The sequence below is a fragment of the Quercus lobata genome, chromosome 4 (assembly GCF_001633185.2).
Source record: "Quercus lobata isolate SW786 chromosome 4, ValleyOak3.0 Primary Assembly, whole genome shotgun sequence".
In the NCBI taxonomy this organism is placed as follows: domain Eukaryota; kingdom Viridiplantae; phylum Streptophyta; class Magnoliopsida; order Fagales; family Fagaceae; genus Quercus; species Quercus lobata.
In genome coordinates, this window is record NC_044907.1 from 19876732 (window position 1) to 19889752 (window position 13021).

At 32.7% G+C, this 13021-nt stretch overlaps 1 protein-coding gene across 1 annotated transcript; it reads left to right on the forward strand.

Annotated features, from left to right (window-relative positions):
* The first annotated feature begins 6418 nt into the window (after nt 1–6418).
* On the forward strand, nt 6419–10709 carry LOC115984772 (probable LRR receptor-like serine/threonine-protein kinase At3g47570). Its single transcript, XM_031107781.1, has 5 exons — nt 6419–8132; nt 8244–8328; nt 8464–9122; nt 9434–9846; nt 10460–10709. The coding sequence occupies exons 1-5, from the start codon at nt 6419–6421 to the stop codon at nt 10466–10468; spliced, it is 2880 nt and encodes a 959-aa protein (XP_030963641.1). The 3' UTR covers nt 10469–10709.
* Nucleotides 10710–13021: the final 2312 nt, after the last annotated feature.

Genomic DNA, 13021 nt, shown 5'->3' on the forward strand with positions numbered 1-13021 from the left:
TTATAAGGGGATTTGTTGCTCTTCATAGGGGAGTTGCATCTATTTTCTATAGAGCTAATTTCTTTTATGCTCCCTTGGTTCTCTATTTTTTCTTATCCTCTATTAGGTATGTTTATTATCTACTCTTTGTTTGAGTTGTCTTTGTCAATATGTGACAAAAATGAGGAGAAATAGATGAAATTTGGAAAAGGTTTTTAACTATTTTTATTTAGGGAGAGATGAAATTGTTTTTGAAAGGGGGAAAACTTTTTTTTTTTTTTTTTTTTTATGTATCTAACTTAGGGTGAGAGTTAGTTTACATGTTCATTGATGAAGTGCAAATTCGTCAGTCGAAGTGAATACGTCCAGATGGAGCCAAGCTTTCGTCCCTCTGATAGTAGAACTGGTAGGGTTGCTTCTTTAGAATAGCCACCAGTGTGGTGCCTGCCACAACGTCTTCGATGCCAAAGTCAGTATAGGGAAGCTCTCAAATTATAAAAGCAATGCAATGTGATAACACAAGTATTTCTAATTCCTTTTTATGTACCTTATGTTGGTGTTGGGGGGGTTGTATATATACTTCCCTGTAACTCCTAGTCGTTGTGGCTATTATGGCAACTTTAATGCTTCTTTTGGTAACACCTCATGGTCAATCATTTGAGTTTTGATGGCTCTCAACGGTCTGTACAGTTCCCTGTAACCGTTCGGGGCATTTATTTGACTACATTGAATGGTCTCTCTATCTTCGTTAGCAATGTGGCCACTTCGTCGAAGGGATCTGGTTGATTCGTCTGTCAATGCTACCTCATTGGTTTAGATGAGATCGTCCAGGTAAGTTGGGTTCATCAATCCCATCAATCATTATTTGCTATTATTGCATATCAGTTATTTGTTATTTATTTGTCTTTATTTCCACATATGTGTTGATGTGCACTTTTGAGTGTTTCAAGAAAGACAGGTACATTCCGATCAAAACCTTCTGCCTCTTCTTGCAACTTTTGGGTTAAGAGTATTAGATGGGAATTTGTGATGTAATTGGGCATTTTTATTGACATTGGGTTATTCTTGTATTTGAGCATGTCATTTTGTATGTAAGTTTTGTCACGGATTGCCAAAGGAAGAGATTGTTCGGTTCTAAAAGTTTAGAACAATTAGCAAACTGTGAACAAAAACTTGTCTAGATATAGATCTTAAAGTCTATAGGATTTATTAGACAATGTTCAAGGTGCCACAAGTCAGAATACAAGAAAAAAGAAGCTACAAGTTCAAGAATTTGAAACATGCCAAGTTCAGCCAATCGAGAGAACACGTTCAACTAATTGAAAGATGGGTTCTGCAGAAATTAACTAATGCCTAAACAGCTCATTAGGCCCAAAAAGTGATTAGGATTTTAGATCTATTTCACATATTATTTAAAGGAAATCTTAAGACACGTTTTATTATGACTTTGGATGTACTTTTGTGGGATCTAAAAGTTACTGTGCCTTCTCCTTTCAAAGTCACTACTGGAAATCATTTTCATACTTTTAGAACTAGTAGATCTAAAGTTGTTGCAACAAGATCATACATAGCTAATGATTTAAACCTTCAAGGGTGGTCTTGGAGTCACAAACTAAAGAGTTTGTGTTGCTAAACCTTTGAGTGGGATCTCAAAGTCACAAATGTAGGAGTTTGTATTTAGCAAAGTCAAGATAGAAGAGTTCGTGGAGCCGAAGCTGCACGTGGTTGTGCTAGTAAGTTCTATAAGAGTTAGCTTTAGATTTAGGGTTTAAATCTATTGTAAACTTCCATTCTATTATAGTGGATTTGTTTATCTTGAGAATAGCTAGGTTAAATCCTCCCCAAGTTTTTTACCTTGAAACAGTGTTTCATTGGTTTTCCTAGGTCATCATATTACTGTATTCTTTAATTTTCCACACTAAGTAATATGTTTGCATGTGTTTAACTTAGATTTTATAATTAATCTAAGTAACTACTTGACTAATTCATTAGGTTAAACTAATATGGTTTTAAGGGGTTTAAACAAAACAAACATACACACTTTGTTCTTTTGGACAGTGGCAACTTTACATTTAAGTCAAGATATTCATATGAACACTTCTAACTTTAAAAAAAATAATAATAATAAAAAATAAAAATAAAAATAACAACAACAACAACAACAACACTTATTTTTGCAAAACTCGCGATTTGTGATTGGTTTCATTCTACCCCTCCAAAACCAGAACTTAACTAGCAAAAGGCACTTCTCTCTGAGCTTATTTTTTGAATCTCTCAACTAGTACTTATCCTTTCCCGTCATTTTGGTCAGATTATAATAAAATAGTTAGATGAAAATCTCGCAAATGAACAAGAGATTAATAAAAAATAGTTAAAAGATAATGACATAATACACCAAAATAATAATGATCATAATAATGTTCAAATATTTATTATAATAATTCTCTTGGTGATATAAAAAAGCCAAATTATTTTCAAAATTTATGAATGCCTTACAGAATTTTACTAGTATTAATTATTGTTAAAAGAGTCTTTTTTTGGGGCCAACTAAAAATGGGCTTAAAACCTCATGCCCTAAACAGAGGAGACGAAGTCCTTTTGGGATGAGAAATGGACAGACACGCAACAGGCTTGTTGGCATGCTATGGGTTTGGACGAAATGGGTTCACACTAGCCCACAATGCTTCACTAGGAAAAAAAGGGCCTTGCTAGATGAACAACTTGAAGTAGTGGAAAACCAATTTCTCAAGCCCATATTATATTCAAAAAAAAAAAGAACTCACATAAGTTTGTAGCTTAATGGGTAAAGTTTTTATCATTAAATAAGAGATTTGAAGTTCAATCTCTCTAAACCAAAAACTAATTGATGTCTTAGTCTGATGATAAAGAATACAATCATCAGAATTAAACTCTATAAATTAAAACTCTAAAAAATAAAATAAAGGTTTGTAGATTTTTTTTTTTTCTCTACCAAGAAAAAAAAAAGTTTGAGAGTTTATGCAACAAAGATCTTTTAACTGATTTTGTTTTGCTTGTTTTTTTTTTTTTTTTTCATAATATTATACAAAATAACAGTGCTATAGATGTCACTCAATAAGTATAAGTGCTTGTGGAGTGTGAAGAGGCAAGGGCCGATGTTCAAGTCTAAAGTATAATTTTTATCTTGTATATAATTAAAAAAAAAAAAAAAAGAGTTGCTTTATTAATCAAATTGTTAAAAGACTTTTAACGTTAGAAATCATTCAAAGTTAACATAATAAACAAATATAAAAAATCAAAATAAAAAAAGTTGTTTTATTAATCAAATTGATAAAAGACTTTTTGACGTGTGAAATCAATCAAAGTCGACATAATAAAAGGGTTTCGCATTTTCATATTTTCAATGAATCCAATTAATTCAGTAAATTCACAAATAGAGCTGTAAATTTCTTAGGCATCTAGAGACTAAGCATTTTTATTGAAACACAAAGAAAAATTACATCAAAACTTGGAGCACTAAAGGCTCAATACTACTGGGCACTTCTTTGGGCCAAGCCAAGCTTAAACAATTTTTTTTTCTTTTTTTTTTTAAATGTAATAAAGTAGAGAGAACCAAGTTGTCAATAATCACGAGCCTCTTGGTTGAACTTAGTTATTGAATCTATAATGAGTCTTATATGCTTTGGGCAAAAAAATTTTACTACATCATACATCTATATCTATATAATATCTAGAAGTTGAAATGTAGAATTTATGGTTACTTGATCCATTTTGGTCCATTTCAGTGCATTGGGTCCATATGGTCTACATCGGTTCATTTTGGTCCAACATGGGCTCACACTATGCCACAGTGCTTGACAGAGAAAGAATGGGCCTTGCTATATGGACAGCATGAGCTAATGGACAATTTCTCAAGCCCAGTCTGCCCAGATTATATTCAAATAAAGAAAAAAAGAAAGAGAAAAAGGGAAAAAACAAAAAAAAAAACATACGCACACACATTATAAATTGTATATGCAGTTTATCACGAATCTCTTTCTTCCACTTTCTTTATCTGTGTTTATTTTCAACACAACTAATCTATATATATATATATATAAAACCGAAGCCTTTGCTGGCACCACAATTTTCCACGTCAGCATAAAAAATAAAAAATAAATAAAAATTATAACTCCTCAAAACCCTAGCAACCTTACCCCTCTCTCAAGTTAAGAAATATAAAGCCACGGTTTCTGCAAACTCTCTCTTTCTCCAGACGTAGGAAGCTCTAAAGCATTCAAGATCTACAAAACCCTAACAACCTTACCCTTCTCTCAAGTTAAGAAATATAAAGCCACGGTTTCTGCAAACTCTCTCTTTCTCCAGACGTAGGAAGCCCTAAAGCATTCAAAATCTACAAAACCCTAACAACCTTACCCCTCTCTCAAGTTAAGAAATATAAAGTTACGGTTTCTGCAAACTCTCTCTCTCCAGACGTAGGAAGCCCTAAAGCATTCAAGATCTACAATGCACGGTATAGATTTTAGCTTATAAAGTTCAGCTTTTGTAAGGTTAGTTTGTTTATATATTTAGTTCTTATGTTTAGGTTTAGGTTTTAAGAGATTTATATATTACTACTATGTGGCTGAATTTCCCGTGACATCAGTTTTATGTGGTTTTTTTTTTTTTTTATTTTTTTTTTTTTATGTAAGGTTAGTTTGTTTACATCAGTTCTTTATCTCAAAGATAAGGCTTTTATTTCTACCGCAAGAATTATTTAAGTATATATCCCTTGCAAGCACACATGAACTTAAATTGTCTTTTAATATATGCATGCTTTATTATTTTCTAATAGTTTTCTCGTGCATCGCACGGGTTAGCGACTAGTTATTCTAGAAGTCCAGTGTAATTGAATCAAAAATAATTGAAGACTTGGAGTCTTAAATTAAATGTTTAAAGACTTGGGTGAAACATTGACATGGTCCAGGTCTTGGTGGTCCTCTCTTTTTTCCTTGTTTAGTCATTACCTTTAAACGTTTTCCCATTATATTATATATGAATCATAATGTGAACGAAGACCCTTAATGGCCCCATGAACCAATCTTATGTTTTCCCATTATATATATATATATATATATATATATATGAATGATGGAATCCCGAGTATTGACTCCAATAAGTACTTTTATTGGTTTGAAGTGTTACCTTAAAAATAAAAAAAATAAAAAATAAAAAATAAAAAAAAAAACCTTTATATGCATCAATGATTTTCCTAAAGTTTAGTCTATGTATAATTTTAGATATTGAAATTTAAAGTGATCACTTTTAGTCACTTTGATTGGATGGCCAAATCTCTAACATGTTATCGCTTATAAGAAATAAAGGTGATTACTTTAATTTATTAGTGATTAAAAATGATTATTTTAAACTTGTTAGAGACTATAAATTTAGAAAGTACAGACTCGGATACAAGTACGACATAGAGACACAAATAATTTTTGAAAAATTATAATATGAAACGGCTGATACGACACCAATATAATACGGGTATAATATATGACACTCTAAACTAAGTATCCATACTTCCTAGCTAAGAATGATTGTATTAAATTTTAGGGAAAGAAAATGCTTATACAGAGACAAACAGGGTCCTTTGTCTTCTTTGAGTTTTACCTTGAAGTTTAACATATTTATTACAATAATTTAAAAAAAAAAAAATAGATATGATAGAACAACTACAGTGATATTGCTTTAAAGAGTGGAGCCGATTCAGCAAAGCATGATAGCAAAGTTGATGGAATTTTCTCCTACATTCTTTTCATTCCAGGTCAGCAACCCCAGTTTGATCTACCTAATTATTGTCCACACGATTTATATCTCCTTTGAAGAGTGTGTCATGTAAACAGGTCGTAAAATCAGTGTGAAACAAAGACTTTTAGGGTTACTAACTTACGAGGACAGGTCATCTTGGTCATGCCCATAAGTCCTCCGCCTTTTTCCTTACGGTTACTCGCTATCACATCCCACTTACGTAGTATTAGAGATTTTTCGATGGAGAATCTAACCGCATCTTTCTCTAGTGTGAATGAAAAAATTCAACAGGTCTCTAAGATTCTCCCACGCGTTATTTGTCTGGTTCTTTTGTATAATTTAGTCCTTTAAAAATTTTATGAGTTGTTAATTTGGTTCCTAAGCTTTAATTCCAGAAAGGCTTTACTTTTCTACTTTTACATGCCGACTATGGTCAAGAAATATGATCAACGGTCTTATCGTCCATTACAGGTTCTGACTAATAATGATTGATCGATATTAGTAAAATTTAGGAGTGGGTACGAATATCACTATTTCTTGGACTACTTGTCTTCTTTCCCTTGCTATAAATTTGCTTCTTCTTCAGCTGCAAAACAACCATACACACATCCATTTCAAAATTTAATAAACCATCATATTAGCTAAACAAAAGCCTATTCAAACACATTGCATGGGGCCTTGTCCACACCTGAGTTCAGCTCCACCATCATCATCTTTCTCCATGCACACGTTTATCCTTCTCTGCTGCTTTGGCTTGTTTCTCACCTCTGTGGTTGGCGAGAGTAGTGAGACAGACCGGTTGGCATTGCTCGACTTCAAAGGCAAGATTAGTAAAGATCCTCTCGGGGTCATGAGCTCTTGGAATGATAGCATCCACTTTTGCCAATGGAAAGGTGTTTCCTGTGGTCGCCGACATCAAAGGGTCACTGTGTTGGACCTGCAATCTCAAAAACTGGTAGGCTCTATATCCCCAAATGTTGGAAATTTAAGTTTTTTGTGGAAGCTAAACCTTGAAAACAATAGCTTTTATAATGAAATTCCTCAAGAAATTGGCCGTTTGCATAGACTACAAGTCTTGCAATTGAACAATAACACAATAAATGGAACAATTCCTAGCAATATATCCAGTTGTGCCAACCTCATAATGTTTCATGCAGCTGTTAATAATCTGGTTGGAGAAATCCCCACAAAGCTTGGCACCTTGTCAAACCTCCAAATCTTTGCTATTCATAAAAATAGTTTGACCGGAATAATCCCATCTTCTTTTGGAAATTTATCATCTCTAAAAGGCTTATCTGTAGCTTATAATAACCTGGGTGGGAGTATCCCTGATTCTTTTTCCCAATTGACCAAACTTGAAATCTTTGCTGTGGCATCAAATAGGCTGTCTGGTACAATTCCTCCGTCATTCTTCAATATCTCTTCAATAACAAAGATTGATGTAGGAGTTAACCAAATCCAAGGGCATCTTCCATCAGACATAGCTATAACTCTACCAAATTTAGAAATATTTTCCATCAGCAACAACCAGTTTATTGGATCTATCCCTATTTCAATTTCTAGTGCCTCAAATTTACATATACTAAATTTGGCCGGAAATAAACTAACTGGAAAAGTTCCTTCTTTAGAGAAGCTAAATAGAGTGAGGTTGTTTTCCATTGCTGAAAACCAACTTGGAAATGGAGGAGCAAATGACTTGAGTTTTCTCTGTTCTTTGTCAAATGCTACCAACCTAAGAGATGTGGAGATAAATACCAACAACTTTGGGGGGGAGTTGCCTAAATGTATTGGCAACATCTCAACTACTCTTGCCTTTTTCTATTTGAATAATAATAAAATATCTGGAAATATTCCTAGTGTGATAGGGAACCTGATTAACCTGGAGGATATAGAAATGTGGAACAATAAATTTTCAGGTAACATCCCCTCTATACTTGGAAACCTTCAGAAATTACAATTTTTGGATTTATCTCAAAACAATTTCATTGGGATCATTCCATCCTCTCTTGGAAATTTAACAAATTTGTTGGAGTTGTATTTAGGAGACAATAATCTTCAGGGAAGCATCCCTTCAAGTCTAAGTCAATGCCAAAATTTGATAACTTTTCATCTTCCCCATAACAATCTTAGCGGTATCATATCCTCGCAAGTTATTGGTCTCTCATTTTCACCAAATAGCCTTGACTTGTCTGGCAACCAATTCACTGGTGTCCTTCCCATGGAAATAGGAAATTTGAAAAATTTAGAACATTTGGATATTTCTGAAAATATGTTGTTTGGTAAAATACCAGCAAGTCTTGCAAGTTGTGTAAAGCTAGAATTTCTATCCATGAGAAGAAACTTTTTCCAAGGAGTTGTTCCTTCATCTTGGGAATCATTAAGAGGTCTTGAACATTTAGACCTTTCTAAAAATAATTTTTCTGGCATGATTCCAAAATTTTTGGAGAGTTTTGATTTCTTGAAATTATTGAACCTCTCGTACAACCATTTTGAAGGTGAGATACCAACAAATGGAGTTTTCAAGAATGCGAGTGCAACTTTGATTAAGGGAAATGGTAAGCTTTGTGGGGGCATACCAAAGTTTCAACTTCCTAACTGTAACAACAAAAAATCCAAGAAAACATTGACTCCTATGTTGAAGTTGATTATCTTTATTCTATTTGGGCTTCTCGGCGTATCTTTGATTCTATTGTCTCTATTTCTTTGTTCTTAAAGAAAGAAAAGGAAAGAAAATGCCTCAAGCAATTCAATAAATTTGTTTTTGGATGTATCTTACCAAAGTCTCCTAAATGCCACAGATGGATTCTCTCCTGCTAATTTAGTTGGTGTGGGCAGTTTTGGGTCAGTGTATAAAGGAATTCTAAATCAATATAGACATACAGTTGCTATCAAGGTGTTGAACCTTGCACGTCGTGGAGCTTCCAAAAGTTTCAAAGCTGAGTTTGAGTCTTTAAGAAACATCGAACATCAAAATCTTGTAAAGTTACTCACAGCATATTCAGGTATTGATGATCAAGGTCAAGATTTTAAGGCTTTGGTATACGAGTTCTTTGGCAATGGCAACCTAGATGAGTGGATACATCCAACTCCAATAACAAATGAGTCTTTTGAGAATCCAAGGAAATTGAGTCTTATTCAAAGACTAAATATCGCCATTGATGTTGCTAGTGCATTGGATTATCTTCATCATCATTGCCAAACACCAATTGTTCACTGTGACCTCAAGCCTAGCAATGTTCTTCTTGATGATAAAATGATTGGACATGTAAGTGACTTTGGCTTGGCAAAATTCCTTCATGCTATCATCCAAGATTCTTCTGCTGATCAATCAAGCTCAATTGGGGTTAGAGGAACAATTGGTTATACTCCTCCTGGTAAATATATTTTGCATTTCTTAAATTAAAAATTTTTTTCTTTTACTTTTCCCATATTTCCTACAATAGTTCTAACTTCTAAGTATAAAAATATTTTTTTAATAATGATGTATTGTATCTAGAAGATAGAATGTGTTAAAACATAATTTTCTAGTTTTATTCTTCTTCTAGCTTCTTCTTTTATTATTTTTATTTTTATTTTTTTACATGCCTTGGAAAAACATCCTTTAACATTTGTAAGATTTTTTCTTTCCCTTCCTGTTGTGGTATGAAAGTATGGCAATTACAATATATGTTATGTGCAATTGCAGAGTATGGTATGGGAAACGAGGTATCAATATATGGTGATGTTTATAGTTATGGCATATTATTGTTAGAGATGTTCACGGGAAAAAGGCCTACTAATAGCATGTTCCTCAACGGCCTAAATCTGCGTGACTTTGTTAAAGCAAATTTACCAGAACGAATAATTGACATCATAGATCCTAATCTTCCCTGGGAAAGACAAGAGGGAGAAATAAGAATGAATGACACTCACAATGAGGATCAAAATGAAAGTCTCAAAATTCAAGAATGTTTGATTTTGATACTCGAAATTGGACTTGCTTGTTCCACAGAAGTTCCAAGAGAAAGGATGGACATCACTGATGCTTTAGTTGAATTGCATTTAATTCGACAAAACCTTTTAGAACCTGTATCCACGGATAAAGACTTCAAGCTACAGGTAATTTTAATTTTTATAATTTTAAATCTTTGTTAATGTATGTTCCGGAGCATGTGATCTGAGTGGTGGGGAGAGGGAATCATATGGCATTTAGAAAGCCACAGGCCTTAGTGTTAATAATTTTTATTATAATTATAATTATTGTCATTATCGGAATCAGCCCAATTTTTTTTTTTTTTTTAAATTGCTGACATTGACATGTAAAGGCTACAAAGTTAACTGATTTGTTGTAGAAATTTTGAAGTTCGAATTTGTTGTAAAATTATTTTTTGTTTATATATAATTCTAAATATCTTCTAAAAAATGGATTGTCAATTCCATAAATATTGAATGAGATGGGATTTCATAATCCCACACAAATTAGCTTAGCTTTCTTGCATCATGAATTTTCTCAAAGGTAAAACAAAACTTGATAGTTGATACTTAATTTACCAACTAATTTGTAGGTGATGAGATTCTCCACACCAAAAAAAAAAAAAATGTAGGTAATGAGTTAAAGAATATCTTTTAAATTCTTGTTACTGTAGAGAAAACCTCACTCCACACATTGTTACAATTAGAATTTTGAAGCTAAGTATTCTAATACATTGAAATTTATCTTCCCTCACCACAGGTGCACTAGACTGAATGTTGAAGCTCATTATTCTAATACTTTGACATCATGTTCGGGTGTATTTGGCATTTTTAGCACATTTGGAGGTAAATTGGGGAGATATGTAATTTTTTTTTTTTTTTGGTGTTAAAGAATATATTATTTATGGTTTGCTATGTGTAATGGCCCAAGAGGTCCAATTATGTTGTAAATCCTAAACATGGCTAACCTTATTTCCTAGTTTTTATATATATCTTGCTTAGGATTCATTGTAAACAACTTTTGAGCATACATTACATCAAGCCGAACAATTTAATTTTCTGTGTTCCTTTAGACTTTCCTTCCTTCTGCTCCTCTTCATCAACTTTCTATTCTCTCAATTTTAATATTACTAGGTAATTTTCGTTTGACACTTTGTGGCTTGAGAGAGAAGCCTCAGCAAAATGGAAATTTATTAAGAATTTGTATTCAGTAGCTTGATTTATACCAGGATCGGGAGAAATTTGATGAACTTTGGAGGTTTTCAAATTTGAGTTCGACACTTTTTGGATTAAGTGGAACTCTTATGAAATGGAATTTAAGTCAAGTTGAGGATTTATTAGAGTTTGAATCAGTTTCCTATTTCGAATTTAATTTGGATATTTTGGCTCTAGCATGAATTTTTTTGTCATTTCCAAAAAAGTAAACGAAAAGTTCTTTCTGTCCACCGAAAAATAGGTATTGAATTTATAAATATACAATACTAAAAAAGGTTTGATGGCTTTTGTATAAGGGTCATCCCACGAGGGAGAGGACTTGATCTTGATCCCTTAAAATAGGTTTAAGAAAAAGGGAAGTGTGAACAAGTCTGAAAAGGAAAAGGAAAAAGAAAAAAGAGAAAACACTACGTGACCAATTTTTAACTAGTGGACCCCGTCTTTAATTGCATCCTGCCGTACCCACTTACAATTCTTGAAAGCAGAGTCCATATAATTGAATCTGAAATGGTTTTACTTTGCGGTCCTTTGTCCTCTCTGTGGGTCATTGACACAAAAGGGCCCTCTTTAAGGTAGTTGATAATATGTATTTACTTTTAAATACGTGGTATTGTTTGACTGGGTCAGTGTACTACACTGAATCTAAAGTCAGTCCGACACGAAAAGGTTTCCATAATTAATGAGCAAAGACTAGAAATTCTTACGACAATTGGGAGCTAGGATTGGTTGAGATGGACCGGTAAGAGTGCAGTCTGGGCACGGAAACCATGGCACCAGGCATGAATGACGGAAATTACTCACTTTAAATAAATAAATACACAGTCGCGATTTATAGTTCAACTAATAAATAATTTTAGTCCCCTTTTAAAATGGTCACTTTTAGTTTCATAAATAATGTGTTCAGACACGTAAAAGCTATCAGTTTAAATTTGTTAGGTACAGAAACTGATCATTTGAAGTTTTTTATGGACTAGGATATCGATCAATTGAGCTTACTAGGAACCAAACACTATCACTTTAAATTTTAAGGACTGAAATTGCTCATAACCTAATGGGCAGATACTGGCAATATTTTTTTAGTTAAAAAATGATGATTGGTAAAACTCAGCCTCCAGGGATAGAATGAGTAGTTTTGAGTTTTACCTTAAGTTTAACATGTGTTTATTACTAGTGTAAATGTTATTTATTGTTATTTTTATTTTTATTTTAGAGAGTTTCAACTTATGACATTCATTCTTGATGGTAGTTCTTTATCATCAGACTAAAACATTAATCGGCTATTTATCTGTATATATTAAGAGGATTCAGAAAATTAGTCATTATTTTTTTCTGTTAAAAATACCCTAAATTAATTAACCAACAACTTAAAATGAGGTTAAAATAGTAAATTGGCAAAAGAAAGTTAGTTATTGTTTTTTTTACTGTCAAAAATACATCTATCTAAAACTTTAAAATTGGGTTAAAATAGTAAATTGACAAAAATAATAAATTTATACTTTTACTTTAAAATGTCTTCTTACTTGTAATAAACTCCTACTTTTACTTTAATTTAAATTTCTACTTCTACTCTCTAACTCCCTACAAAATAGGATCGCACTTTTGTTAGTTTTAAAACTCCTCTAATCTACAAAATTCACCCCACGTATTCTTTTTTTTTTCTTTTTTTCTTTTTTTTGGTGATTAGAAAAAGTAGAAATCTCAAATTATAATAAATACAAATTATTAATCTTTACCAAAAAATAGAAGAACCTCTGAGAACACGCGTGAGGCTAGTTGTTACTAAGTGTGTTACTAATATTGTTTAACAGAATATCCAAGCATGATAGCAAAGATGCAAAAGTTTATCCATATTACCAAAAAAAAATGTAAAAGTTTTTTGCAACTACAAACGTGTCCAGAATTTCCACCTAGAAAGAGCCTTTCCAGTAAATTTGTGTGTGAAACAAAGACTTGGGAGTAATAGGATAGGTCTTGTTGGTCATGCCATAAGTCCTGTAGCTTCTTAATTTGGTTCTTTCTACTTTCTAGGTCCCTCACTAAACTATCACACGCTTTTGTAGCATTAGAGATGTTTCCATGGAGAATCTTGACAATTCCTAATAATATG

Coding starts and splice junctions, on each gene's coding strand:
- LOC115984772 (XM_031107781.1), top strand. CDS start 6,419: ATGGGGCCTTGTCCACACCTGAGTTCAGCTCCACCATCATCATCTTTC. Junction 8,133..8,243: donor ATCTTGGGAATCATTAAGAG/GTCTTGAACATT, acceptor ACCATTTTGAAG/GTGAGATACCAACAAATGGA. Junction 8,329..8,463: donor CTTTGTGGGGGCATACCAAA/GTTTCAACTTCC, acceptor TTGTTCTTAAAG/AAAGAAAAGGAAAGAAAATG.